This window comes from Protobothrops mucrosquamatus, unplaced genomic scaffold, assembly GCF_001527695.2.
Source record: "Protobothrops mucrosquamatus isolate PMUCROS unplaced genomic scaffold, P.Mucros_1.0 scaffold60, whole genome shotgun sequence".
Classification (NCBI taxonomy): domain Eukaryota; kingdom Metazoa; phylum Chordata; class Lepidosauria; order Squamata; family Viperidae; genus Protobothrops; species Protobothrops mucrosquamatus.
This window is the reverse complement of record NW_015386439.1, coordinates 154,959-167,413: the sequence shown is the minus strand read 5'-3', so window position 1 is coordinate 167,413 and position 12,455 is coordinate 154,959. Positions and strand designations below refer to the sequence as shown.

The 12,455-nt window shown below is 57.5% G+C and overlaps 3 protein-coding genes across 3 annotated transcripts; 1 reads left to right on the top strand and 2 right to left on the bottom strand.

Moving 5' to 3' along the window:
* Positions 1–24: 24 nt before the first annotated feature.
* POLR3K (RNA polymerase III subunit K) lies at positions 25–518 on the bottom strand. Its single transcript, XM_015811963.1, has 3 exons — positions 408–518; positions 244–331; positions 25–161 (listed from the first exon to the last, which is right to left on the bottom strand). The coding sequence occupies exons 1-3, from the start codon at positions 516–518 to the stop codon at positions 34–36; spliced, it is 327 nt and encodes a 108-aa protein (XP_015667449.1). The 3' UTR covers positions 25–33.
* An 80-nt stretch (positions 519–598) lies between these two features.
* Positions 599–2,181, top strand: SNRNP25 (small nuclear ribonucleoprotein U11/U12 subunit 25). Its single transcript, XM_015811990.1, has 6 exons — positions 599–709; positions 785–881; positions 968–1,073; positions 1,145–1,219; positions 1,364–1,426; positions 1,625–2,181. The coding sequence occupies exons 1-5, from the start codon at positions 599–601 to the stop codon at positions 1,416–1,418; spliced, it is 444 nt and encodes a 147-aa protein (XP_015667476.1). The 3' UTR covers positions 1,419–1,426; positions 1,625–2,181.
* Positions 2,182–2,434: 253 nt separating this feature from the next.
* RHBDF1 (rhomboid 5 homolog 1) lies at positions 2,435–9,331 on the bottom strand. The gene is made up of 17 exons (XM_015811989.1): positions 9,212–9,331; positions 8,861–8,991; positions 7,274–7,487; positions 6,779–6,985; positions 6,524–6,649; positions 6,270–6,433; positions 5,594–5,845; positions 5,403–5,514; positions 5,169–5,243; positions 4,890–5,051; positions 4,665–4,765; positions 4,493–4,556; positions 4,231–4,325; positions 3,921–3,996; positions 3,745–3,845; positions 3,502–3,655; positions 2,435–3,134 (listed from the first exon to the last, which is right to left on the bottom strand). Exons 1-17 carry the CDS (start codon positions 9,329–9,331, stop codon positions 2,715–2,717), a joined length of 2,574 nt encoding a protein of 857 aa, XP_015667475.1. The 3' UTR covers positions 2,435–2,714.
* Between the last annotated feature and the right edge of the window lie 3,124 nt (positions 9,332–12,455).

Sequence of the window (12,455 nt, the reverse complement as noted above, 5' to 3'; positions counted from 1 at the left end):
GGAAGCATCGCGCGGGCGCCTTCCCCGGGCCGCTCAGTCCCGCCAGCGGTGGCCGCACCGGGCGCTGCAGCACTTGTAGAAGGTGGTCATGGGCTCGTCGGCCGAGCGCGTCTGCAGCTGCATGAAGTAGGCGCGCGGGTGGCCGCACTTGGGGCAGGGCTCTGCGGGGGGGGGGAGAGAGGGAGGAGTCAGCGGAGGGAGAGAGGGAGAGCCGCCCCCGCTCCGCTCCCGCCGCCGACGTACCTGCGGTCGAGTCCACGTTCTCCCAGGCGGCGGCCCCGCCCAGCACGTCGTCCACTTCCTTCAGCTTCGGGTAGCGCCGGCTCGTCACCTAGCAACGCGGGGAGAGGGTGAGCGGAGGGGGGGGGCTTGCGCGCGAGAGATTCCCCGGCCGCCCGGACACAGACCTTGCGCGTGACGTTCCGCACGTAGGGGCAGGTGGTGCAAGCGAAGCGGTGGCAGCGGGCGCCCTCCTCGGCTACCAGCACGTTCCCGCAGGCCGGGCAGAAGAGCAGCATCTCGGCGTGCCTCGGACGTCCGCCTGCCCGATAGAAGCTACTTCCGGTTCCGGCCGCGCGGGGATCCGGCCACGACGACGATGGAGGAGGAGGAGGAGGAGGAGGAGGCGCACGCGGAGGCAGTGGCCCGCTGGCAGGCCGGCCTGGCGCGACTCGTCAGGGACCCGCTCCTCTGCGACCTCCCGGCGCAGGTCAGTGGCCGCGGGAGCGGGCGGGGGCCGCCGTAGCTGGTGGGTCACGCGGCGCATGCGCGCTTTGCCCTGCAGGTGACCCCCGAGGAGATCGGCTCGCAGGTGGCGCTCGAGTACGGCCAGGCGATGACGGTGCGCGTGCGCAGAGTCGACGCACCCGAGGCACCCATGCGTAAGTCGCGGACGGGGCGAGTGGGAAAGGGCGGCGCGCCCTCTTGCGGCCGCCGCGGGAACGATCAGCTGCGCCTCTCCCCGCAGCCGTGGTGGTGGTGCAGAGCGCGAGCGTGCTGGAGCTCAAGAAGGCGCTGCGGCGGTTCGTGCAGCTGCGGCAGGAGCGCCAGGGCGGCGCGCGGCACATCAGCTGGTGAGTGCGCGGGGGGTGGCCGGGGGGGCTGGCCGAGGAGGCCCGCTTATCGCCGCCCCGCTGCCCCGCAGGAGGCACGTCTGGCGGACCTACAGCCTGACCTTCGGCGGAGAGAAGCTGGCGGACGACCGCAAGAAGCTGCGGGAGTAAGTGACGTCGTGGGATGGGAGCCTCTCCGGGGAAGCGCCGGTGGGCTTTGCGCGACCAGCGGCGCTCTTCTCGCCTTATGGGGAGGGGCCGGAGGACCCACCGACTCTAGGTAACCCCTCGCCTGCCTCTGCCGCTTCTAGGTACGGGATTCGCAACCGGGATGAAGTCAGTTTCGTGAAAAGGCTCCGGCAATGAACTCCCAGGCAAGTTCGGGCTCTCGACCCTTCCTTTAGCCGCTGCTGGCCTCGCCTGGCAGTTAATGGTAGTAACTGTCTTAGCCCCAGAGCCTTGGCAGCTGGATCTGGTGAAGCGGTTTCCCACCTCCAACTTTTCAAAGTTAACATTGCCTGATTTTGAGAGGGTCTTTGGGATCCCCTAGTAAGTTTTCCCTTTATTAACAGGCAACCATCCTGGTGCTCTTTGGGAATTTGTCTGAGCCCCTTCTGAGTGAACCTCTTAAAAAGGCTCTGTAGGAGGGAACAGGGAAGAAGCCGCTTCAGATCTGCTTTGTTTCAGAGTAACCCCCAGAATTGGTGTTCAGTTCTGCACATATGGAACAGCTGCCTGTGCGGTGACTGGGAATCCATATTTTAAAAAGTGCTGGATCTTTTTCTGAAGATATCAGTGAATCTGAAGCCAGTAACAGCCAGCCAGTAACATTAAAAAATTTTAAATTATAATAAAGTATGCTGAAAGTTTTTTCTGTAATTAAATTACCATCCATCCAGTTACACAGAGAAAGAGAGAGAGAGACAGAGGTTACTTCTGCACTCAGTTGTGTAGTATATAGCATCAGTCGAATGTGAATCTACAACTGATATGGGCAATTGTCATTTTTCTTAGTACTTGATTTCATGACATCAGGTTATTGTCAATTCTTAGTGACCATATAGATTTTCTTCATGATGACCTGTCATCTTCATTAGTTGCTGCTCCCTCTGCACACAGCTACACATTCCAACAAAATATAAGCAATTATATTCTTTACAGGAAAGAAGCTGTGCTTGACACTTGCCTATAAAGTTGCCAAGAAAACATTTTTTTTACAAAGCTGTTGAATCAAATACAGGCAGCTGTTCATTTTAAATGTTAGAATTCATCCAAGTGCAGTATTTGTATGTTAGAAATTAGGTCAACACTGAATTAAGAATTGCTCTTTGCTTTGATAGGTATTTGTCAGTAACCTCAATTTTGGCACACTCCAAAACTTAATGGAAATGTAGCTAAAACGCTACCTTCATTTTTAATCACCACCAGGGTAACAACAAATCTCATGAAAAGGGTCACTGTGAAACTAGCATAATAAAAATGTGGCAACAAAAAAGGTTCAGTAAAATTGAACAAGGCACCAACTTTCTGTGTGCTGAAAAAGTTCCAGTCTCCAAGATAAGGCAGCACAGGGATGAACGGAATTTTAAGTTGGCTGGCAGTCTGGCAAGTAGCACCAGGCCAGCTTTGCCCAAGGCAGCCAATGACGGTGCCCCTGCACGCTCAGTGGAGCTGGGCATCCAGGCCATATTTCTCGCAGAAATTGTCAGTGAAGGGAAGGCAGGTGAGGACCTCACACCACTGGCAGCGAATGGGGTAGAAGTAAAACAGCACCACCAGTCCGGAGAGGAGCCCCACGAAGACCAACTGGAAGATAATGATCTGACACCGCTTTCGGTACAGGTCCAATTTGCCAAAGCTGATGTATGGGAGGAAGGCGAAGGACAGGAAGAGGCCACTGATAAAGCCACAGATGTGAGCAAAGTTATCTATCCAGGGAAGGAGGCCGAAGGCAAACAGGAACAGCACGATCACCAGTAGTTTGAAGAAGGCCCTCCAGGGTCGAGCCAGGATCTGCCAACTCTGGAAAAGCTCCACAAAGAGGCAGGCCAAGATGCCAAACTGGGAGCCTGCTGGGCCAACCTGCATAGGGGGTCACCATTAGACAGCTGCAGTGCAGGGAAGGCCCTACTCAAACCTGGTCAAGGTCCTGGCTTGTGCTGCCAGCTGCTGCCAAAAGCAACCCCAGGGGCTGCCTGGGGGGGGGGAGCATCTCATCTCCAACAGTTTGTAAGATAAGACACACACACACACCCCAGAGGGAGGTAAGAAACGGCCAGGAGTGCCAAGACTGGGTTCTGTTCCCAGCCCTGTCTGCTTTCATCCAGCCTCTCCTGGAGGATGCTCTGCAAGCGAACTGCCCCGTGGCCCAGCCCCACACTGGGACACACTTTGCCTGGGAAGGAGGCACCTGTAGCCACACCCTTCACGAGCTGCCAGTGAGACGCACCTCAGCCCGGTAGGGGAGGAAAACAGCGCTGGCCAGGTTCCCTGTGATGCCGCTAAATAAGTAGATCAGGGAAATGCGGTGCCAGCCAGCCAGCTTCTCCAAGTCACGCAAGATGGTCATCTGGAAGCATACAGACACAAGGCAGTGCAGGATCCTATCAGGCAGGAAAAAACTGTGGTGACCAAGTGGGCCAAGGACTTGGGTTCCAAGGGAAAGGAGTTTCTGGCCCTGGGCCGGGTTTACCCTGCATGAAGGAACAGCGACAGCCACAGGCGGTAGACCTGATCTGGCACCTCGGGGTTGAGGAAGGGGAGGAGGCCACAGATGTCATCCATGCAGTGCACCTGGCAAGACAGAGTAACAGCCAGGTCAGAGAAGGCCGCCTGCTGGAGCCAGCCAAGAGAGAGAGATGGAGATACCTGGGAGCAAAGTGTGGCCTCTTCATGGAAGTAACCATGCATGAAGGTGCAGTATTCCCGTGAGGTGATCTCACACCTGGGAGGAAAGAACCAGATGCCCAGAAGTTAAGCCTTGCTGAAGTGGGTAGGATGCCGGCTGAGGCAGCAGCAGCAAGCAAAATGCACTGAACAGAGTAAGCCAAAAGCTGGCGCAGCTGAGCCTCCAGTCGCGGGAGGACGTGGTCCAGGGAAGGAGCAGAGCAGCCCCCTCCATGTCCCAGCAGAATGGGCTGGCTGCCCCGTCAGCCCTTTCGGGGGCCACCCACCCTACCTTCCCTTGATGCCAATACAGCAGGGCCGCCCGGTGATCACACAGTCCATGTGCAAGTGGTTGGTGTGGTTCCCAGCACTGTTGTTGGTACAGATCTGGAAGAAGATGGGCAGGCCTTGCTCCTGGTCCTCAAAAGAAGTCCCCCCGGAGGCTCCTCCTCGACCCCCCACCCCCTCTCCACACGCAGGCAGACATGTGGGAGCAGAGCCAGACATTGGCTGGGCAGAGCCAATCATTGCTCCCTGATCCTCCAGAAACCTACAGGCCATTTGGTGATGTCATCAGGCCACTCATGAGGGTCCATGGATGCTGGCTGCTCACACACCCTGTGGAGGGAGGGGTCCTGGGCAACTTTATGTGCGGGACACAACAGCAGCCCCTCTGCCCCGGCAAGAGCCGGAGCCCCACACATGTGGTCCTGCTCCCCAACCTACCTGGGGTCTTGGTGACACACAGAGCCAAACTTCCTCCTGCCCCCTGCCAGCAAAGGAGTGCTCGGGTGACTTGGCCACTTCACCCACACGGCCAAAGTGGACTGTAAAGCAGAGGGTCAGAAGTGGGCGGGAGCAGGGTCCCCAAGGGGTGCCCTCTCCCCCCAAAAGCAGAGGACAGGCCAGTTGGAAGGATGGGAGGAGGAAGAGATAGTGAGCCGGGCTTACGGAACACTCCTCCTCAGCCGTCTGCACACATCCTGACTTGTCGTTGCGCACACAGCAGGCGGAGTGCTTCTCTTTCTCACGGGCTGCGTGGATGAAACTGTGCACCTGCTGGTCCTGTCGCATGCAAGGGGCGAACTTTGCTCCCAGATGGATGAGAGCTTCCTGAAAGGGCAGCAGAGTCTCAGCCGAAGCCCACAGAAAAACCGAGTCCCAGACGAGGCTCTGGCCAGGACAAAACTGAGCCATGGAGGGAGGAGGCAGATGGGGACTGACACTCACCGAGCTGGGCCCTATCCAGAAATTCTCTTGCTGGACGTATTTCACGTTCTCATATATCCCCCGATTTCTCAGGACCTACCAGTAAAAAGGCCCATTGAAGAGAGGAGGAGATGGGCAGAATGCCCACCTCCGGCCCCTCCAGTAGAAGAAAAGGAAGGTCTCCTCAAAAGTAGAGGAGGTGCAGGTTCACCACAGGAGAAGGGAGGCCACGGAGACCTCAGTCCTGCTGCTCACCGAGTCCACTGTCTCGTGCTGCGAAAACCCCACAGGAGCAATCCCGTAGATGGAGACGGCCAGGATGGTGATGAGTGAATGCACGAAGGTGACCCAGTAGGTGAAGAACGGCCTGTGCGGAGCAGAAGATGATGGGGCAGTCAGGCCACAATCGGTTGCTCACCCTCCCAGGCACCCAGGCCTCCACCCACCGGTGGTCATCCATGTCCTCAATCTGCTGCTTCACAAAGCTATCGATGCGCTTGCGGTACGTCCGGTTGGTCAGCCGGCCCACCATGCCTAAGCCGTAGGGACGCTTCTCTTTGGAAAAGAGTTTGCGGACAGGAACGGTGATGCGCTGGCCACGCCGCTGGAGGCCTAAGCTGACCACCTCTTGCCGCAGACGGACCTTTGGTTGCACTGAAGCCCCCTCTTTCTGTTTCCGCCAGCCACGCTCCAGGGGGCTAGAAGACGGGGGGGCAAGAACAAGCTCATTCCTCAGAAAGTACTGGAATCTTGGACAATCGTCCCCATACAGAGCGCTTAATTACAGCATGTACATCACCTTTCACCTGGTATCTGAAAGCACGGTTTCTGGGTTATGCCAGACCCTGAATCACAAATGGAACGGATGCAGCCAGGTCAGCCCCGGAAGGGTTGGGAGCCTGGAAAACCCACCTTGCCTTCTTTCAGACTCCCCCTTCTCCTCTGGGAGCCTCTTTCCCGACTGCAGGTCACCCTTCCAAAGGTCTGCAACTTCTGGCCATCAGAGGAATCTCGCCCCGGGGCAATTGCAGGGTGGGAGTCTAGCAGCCACCCCCTCTCCTTCCCCCAGAGGACTCTGGCTTGTCTTTGTTGGCCTCTTTGTGCGTCCCCTACAAGACTCACAAGAGCAGGTGGCTTCTCTCTAGCTCGTTCCGGTCCAGAGCCCCCCCTGTGAGGGCTGGCTGAACCTGCAGCATCTTCGCCTCAGGGACCCTGAGGGCTGCTTCAGAGGGGGTCTCAAAAACCTCATCAGGATATATGGACGGCTCTTCTGGCAGGAGCCCTTCCTGGGCAAGGGAGGGAAGATCCAGCGGTGAGGGGCTGCTGGGGCCACCAGCAGTTCCACCTCCCCCCCTCCCCCGTGGCTCAACTCCTACCCTGGCAAAGAAGGAGGTGTCCAGCTCATCTGGGAACTCCACGGTGAAGTCTTCCTCCAGGAAGCTGGCCGGAGTGAAGCTGCGCTGTCGCGTCCTGCGCAGGGTGCCATCTCTCACAGAACGGCCCTGGCACAGAGAGGTGTGCAAGAGACGGGACACATGCCATCGCTAAGCAGCCAGCCCGCCACAATTCAAGTAGGACACGCTGACCATTCTCCATCAGCACCACACTCCATCCCTCTCCCAACCCCTCACCTTCACTAGCGCTGCTGCTGCTCTGAAGCTCATCTTAGCCACTGACTCCCTCTTCCGCCGCCGAGGCCAGCGACCGAAGCCAGAGCGTGAGCTGGTGAAGGAGCACAGTGAGGCTGCTCCAGGCGTGGCTGGGGTGGGGGGCACGCTGCAGCCATCGCAATCCTCGGCCACTCGGAAGGCCCGTCCACGGGCCAGGGGGTCGATTATCTGACAGCAGAGAGACGGAAACGGCCCTGAGGGCATCAGCCACGGCAGCCCCTCCACCAGCTGGGCTTCAGCAGGTATTACAGGTTCCCAGGAGGAGCTTTGGGGGGGCACCAGGTGAAGAAGAGCGGGGAACAGGTGTCTTATCCCAGAACTGCTTCCCACAGCGTCTGCATTTCCTTTGGACCTGCCACCACCCTTCCTTCCTCCTCCATGATTGTGATGCCAGGAAAGTCAGCCCAGAGGTTGCTCACTCCATCCCACCAAAGCCATGTGACCCCAGCTACCTACTCTCTGCATGCCAGGCGGGCAAGGGGGCAGATAGAGTGGCGGGGGGGTCTCCGTGCTGGCCAGAGATATGTTGTCCTGGCTCGGAAGGTCCATTTCGCGGAGGGCCTGTGGCTTCAGCTTTCCGTAGCGCAGGCTGCAGTGGCGCAAGCTCTTCCGTTGCCACTTCTGAGGGGCATCGCTCCCCTTGCTGACCCCAAACCAGTCTGCTGTGCTCCTGATGAGAGAGTAGAGGGCCAAGAAGCTTCGCTGAAGCCACAAAGCCTCCCCTTCCAGCCACTTCATCCTCCAAATGCTCTGAGCCCAGAGTGAGTGATCAAAACGGAGGGGGGGAGAGTAGGGAGTGGTGGCCAGTGGGAGTGGGCTACAGAGTTTCTAGAGTTTTCAGTAGTGCCTGCAGGACAACAGTGTCCCAAGAGATTGGCCAGCAGTTTTCTCGGCCCTGTGTTGGATGCAGCCACTCATGGGCCAGGAACAGGATCGCAGCACAGGAGGGGGCTCTTGGGTAGAGGAGGTCCGGGCCAGCCTTTCAGGATAGCCCTGAAGCAGAACCCGTCACCCTCACTGGATACGGCAAACACTGCAACAGCTACACTGGGGAGGCAACGCGGCGGGTGGAGCTACTGTTCAGCAGCACAACTGGACTAGGAGGCAATTGGGGTGGGGGGCAGGAACTGTATTTTCCTGCACCTTCCCTGCTTCCTGGGCAAGGTGCCTGTGGGGAATCTTCCCAGGGCTGCAGGTCAGAATGGGGGAGGGGGAGGTCACAGGCTGCTTGCTGGCAACTGGAGCAGCTCTGTTGCCAGGACCCACATGCAGCTCACACGCATGCAGCCACTGGTACCTGAACAGTGTTCTGGGCAGTGAGTGGCGCTTTCTCAGGGGCTTCCTGCCCACCTGGTGCCCCCGAATGGGCAGGGTCTGAGTCTTCTCAAAGTGTACCTGTCTGCTGCAAAGGAGAGAGACCTAAGGGGGGGGGGAAGGAAGGGGCTCCAGTGCCTCTTGGCTGGGCTAAAACAACTGGCTCTTCCAGCTGGTGACAAGACGTGGGGTGCAGACAATCCCTGGCACACGAGGAGGAGCAGGAAGCCATGTCTCCCAGCTCAGGTCACCCACAGACACAGGGGCAACTGGAGGGCTGGGGCCTCGGAGCTGCCTGGTAGATGAGGTGCTCCTTTCCAGCCTTTCATCTTCTGGATTGCACGCTCCCTTGATGCTCGGGCACCCTCTCTCTGGATGCCCGCTTCCTTGCCTTCTGCCCACTTTTGCTTTCCTGGGCTTGGACAGAGGTACCAGAGAGTGAAGATGCCACATTCTTTTCACAAGAGCAGGAAGACCGTGTAGCCCTTCTTGGGCACGACCCTCCGGCTCCTGCCCCCCCTTCAGCTGAACTTTTCAGTTGAGGAAAAAAGCCGCGGGGGCCCTTTCCCTCTCGAGGGTTCGTTTATTGCCAGGAAATGCAGTGGTAGAGAACAGCTGCCACCCAGTGGGGCAGGGAACACATATGGCAATCCAGCTGCCAGACGTGCCTTGGCAGGGACCCAGTCCAGATGTCTAGAACTGTGCCAAGGCACGGGCTCTGGGGCTTACCTCCGGATGGTCTGGGTGATGGACGTCTGTCGCTGCAGGACAGGCCGCCGTGCCTCGCTGTAGGCAGCAGGAAAGAGGCTGTTCTCCGCAGGCATGCTGACACTTCGGAAGAAGGCCTGGCGCCTCAAGGGCTGCAAAGGAACGGTGCCTGGGCATCAGAGCACTGGCAGCCAAATGCAGAGGGCGACCGCTGAGGTGCCCCCCCCCCCAGCCGACTTCCATACAGCCCCTCTAAGGAATTCCCCAATCTTGCAGAAGATCCGCCCAGCCTTTGGGGAGGTAGGAGCAGCTGGAGAGCCAGGCATGGTGGAAGGCAGAGCAGCGCTCACTCCTGACTGGCCAGCCAAGTACCTGGAGTGAGGCTGGTTCCTCTGCTGCAGCCAAGAGCGGGGCCACTGGAATGTCCAGTTTCAGCCAAGGAGGCTTCTTCCTCTGCAAGCTGCTGGAGCTGTCCGGGAGGCCCTCAGCCATCTTCCCTCTTCAGAAGCCCAGCCTAGAGGGGGCAGAGTTTATGGGCAAGCAAAGCAAAGGCCAAGGCAAGTTTGCTTGTGGCCACAAGCACAGACTCTCTTCCCCCTCGACTGGAAGGCCTGGCCTGGGACCCATCCTGCCACCCTCCAGCCACCTGGGCATGGGGCCACTTGGCCTCTTGAGACCCAGGGGCCACTGGGAACAAGCCTACATTCAGCAGCTGAGGCTCCACTTGGCTTGAAGCTAAGCTGGGTTTGCATAGCTAGCAAAATGATCCCACACCTGCACACACCTGACCATGAGAAACAGCCCTTCCAAGCCCCTGGCAAACACCTGGTGGCCAGAGGGCCTCCCAAGTCCTCTGGGTTGAGGAATCAGCTTCATTAACCAGAACAGGCAGAAAGCACAACCAATTAAGCTGATTCTACTTTATTTGCAAAGCTACACTAACAGAATTTTGCAAGTCTGAAAGTACAATTCTCCCGCCATCTCCCTCGCAGCCTGAGAAACCAGGCAGGGTCCCTCCTGAGCCTCTCGCCCTGCCCGCTTTCCAGCTGTGGGCTCTGCTGCCTCTTCTCGGACCACTTGCTAGGCAGCCTCTCCTCGCCCCGTCTCCCACAAAGACATTTTGGGACTTACAGAGGCAAGGCTGAAGAAGCCTGTCTGGACAGAGAAGTCCAGGAGCAAAGGGGACATGCTGCCCACAGCCACCCATCATCACAGCTGCCTTTGGCCATTTCCATCCTCTTCCGGGCCAGGAGTTTCCCACCAAAAGGAGGAAGCAACCCAAGCAGCCTGTCTGTTCTAGGGAATGAAAGGAAGCCGGGCTGGTCAGAGGAAGAGACCGCCTCCCTTCCCAGAGGAATCCTGCCCAGCAAGCAGGGCAAGGCTGGGTCAGGAGATTTTTCTGGCACATACAACCAGCCAGCTACCTTCCACTGGTCTACTCCACACCCCTCCATGCCCAGAGCCCTGGGTCAGAGACAGCTGGGCGTTCTCACCTCCAGGCTTCCAAACATCAGGCTGACCTCTATTCCAAGCTATGCCCGCTGCATCTGAGGCGATCCCCCCCGCCTTCCTCAGCTCCCCTCCTTTCCAGATGATGATAATAACAACAACAATAGAGCTGGATAGGACCTTGGAGGTCTTCTAGTCCAACCCTGCTCAGACAGGAAACCCCACACCATTTCAGACAAAAGTGCTTGACCCACAGCAACATTTCCAACCAGGCAGGGCATGACCAAAGGCAGAAAAAAAGCCACAAATGGAAACCACAAAGCCAGACTCCATTTTGATTTGCTGCAGATCTTCTTAGGTTACCTCTCCCATGTTCCACACACCCACTGATGGGAGGGGGCCTCCTCCCGCTCTTATTGCTCCCTAGCCTCCCTGCCTGTCCTATATTTCCCCCCACCCTGATGATGGAAAAGTTGAGAAAGCTTCTTCTTCCTGGCTGCCCTTCTCTGCTGGGAGTGGGTGGGAACCATTGGCCTAGAACTAGCCTCTGCAAATATGCACCAAGCCAAGAGGGAACATGGTAGGAAGCAAAGACAGCAATGAGATGGGTCTGAATTTGCACTCAAGTCCCTCTGATGGGCTGGGGATTGATGCAGCTGCCTGCCCTCAGTGGGGCTCCAGGCTGGGGGGGTGCCGCCCTCTTCCTTTCAGGCAGGAGCAGCAGCCCTGGGATGAGACAGTCCTCAGAACTGGGAAGTTCCCACTTTGGCCAGAACCAGAAAATCCAGTTGAGGCTTTAGATTCTTCCCACAGCTTCATATTTTTTCAGGAGAGCCTGCAGGAGCCAGCAGCCTGGCTGCATCTGAGCCACAGCAGTGCATTTGTTTCAGCTCTGCGGGAGAAGTGCCAAAAAGTGCTCCCCTCCTCCTCCTCCTTGGTGTTTCTGTCTACAAAAACAAAACGATGGAGACCTTGTCATCCATGCAGACCCCTCCCACATAGAAGGCCCATTCACACACACACACCCTGGACCTGCAGCTTTCCCCTTGCAAGAACAGGCTGTTCTCTGTGTTTTATTTAGAAATACACATTTCTAAAGTGCTGCATGGGAATGCACAAGAGGGTGACACCAGCTGTCTCTAGCCATGGGTGCACCCACCCATCACACAAGCACAGACTTTCTGGAGAGGGGGGCTCCTGTGGCACTCTTGCAAAAGGGTTTCTGGGCACTTTCCCCTATCAGAAAAAATGCCATGGGGGAAGGATCAGTTACAAAGCTCCAATTTAAGCCTGATTTCATTTCAATTAAAAATAAATCTTTTCTGTTAAAAAGTCAAAGGGGGCAGAAGGTGAGGGGCACTGACAGACGCTAGGTGATTCCTTGCAGGAAGAAGGGACTCGCAGTATGAGGGGCACAATGGCCCCAGTCGGCTCCATATTCTTATTACATAGTTCTGGTCCAGAAGCTCTAGGGCTTCCTCCTCCCACCGCCTCCCCTCCCACCGTCTGCGCTCCTCTGCTGGAGGACAAAAACAGGAAGGGCAGAATTCCAGTTGTTGGCCCAGCCATCTCACTAGAGAGGCCTATTGATTGAATCCTCCTCCATGGTGCCAGAAGACCCTGCAGGATGCCCAGACCCCTGCCCTGTGCCTGCTGGAGTCAGGACTCCGAAGCAAGCCAAGTACAGCCCTCCCCAATCAGACACCCCCTCCTCTCCTCATGTTGAGGCAGAATCTGCCTTTCTGTTGCTCCCCTCCATTCCTCAGTGCTCTGGCAGGCCTGACCACCTATGCAATGCCCCATCCTTTCTCTTTCTGCAGGTTTCCCCCCCCCCTCTCTTCAGGGGACTTGCTGTCTAGCCTCATGCCTTCATACCAACTAAAGTAGAAAATCCTCCTGCAATTGGGAAACTACGCCTCCGCCTGGTTCTCTCCTAGGGCCTGTGGCTAGTTGCAGCCTCAGCATCCTTCCACCCTTGCTATTGCCCTCTGGCCCCTAGGCTGTCACAATGCCCAGTCAGTCTCTGGAGGGGAATCCGCCAGCAGACAGAGTCTGCCTCCACTTCTTCTCTCCCCACCCTCCAGTGCGAGCTTTCAGAACTCTCCCCTCCACCCCGCAGCTTGCCTGTCATAGCAATGCCATTCTCCCTTGTAGGCTTAGCCTTGGG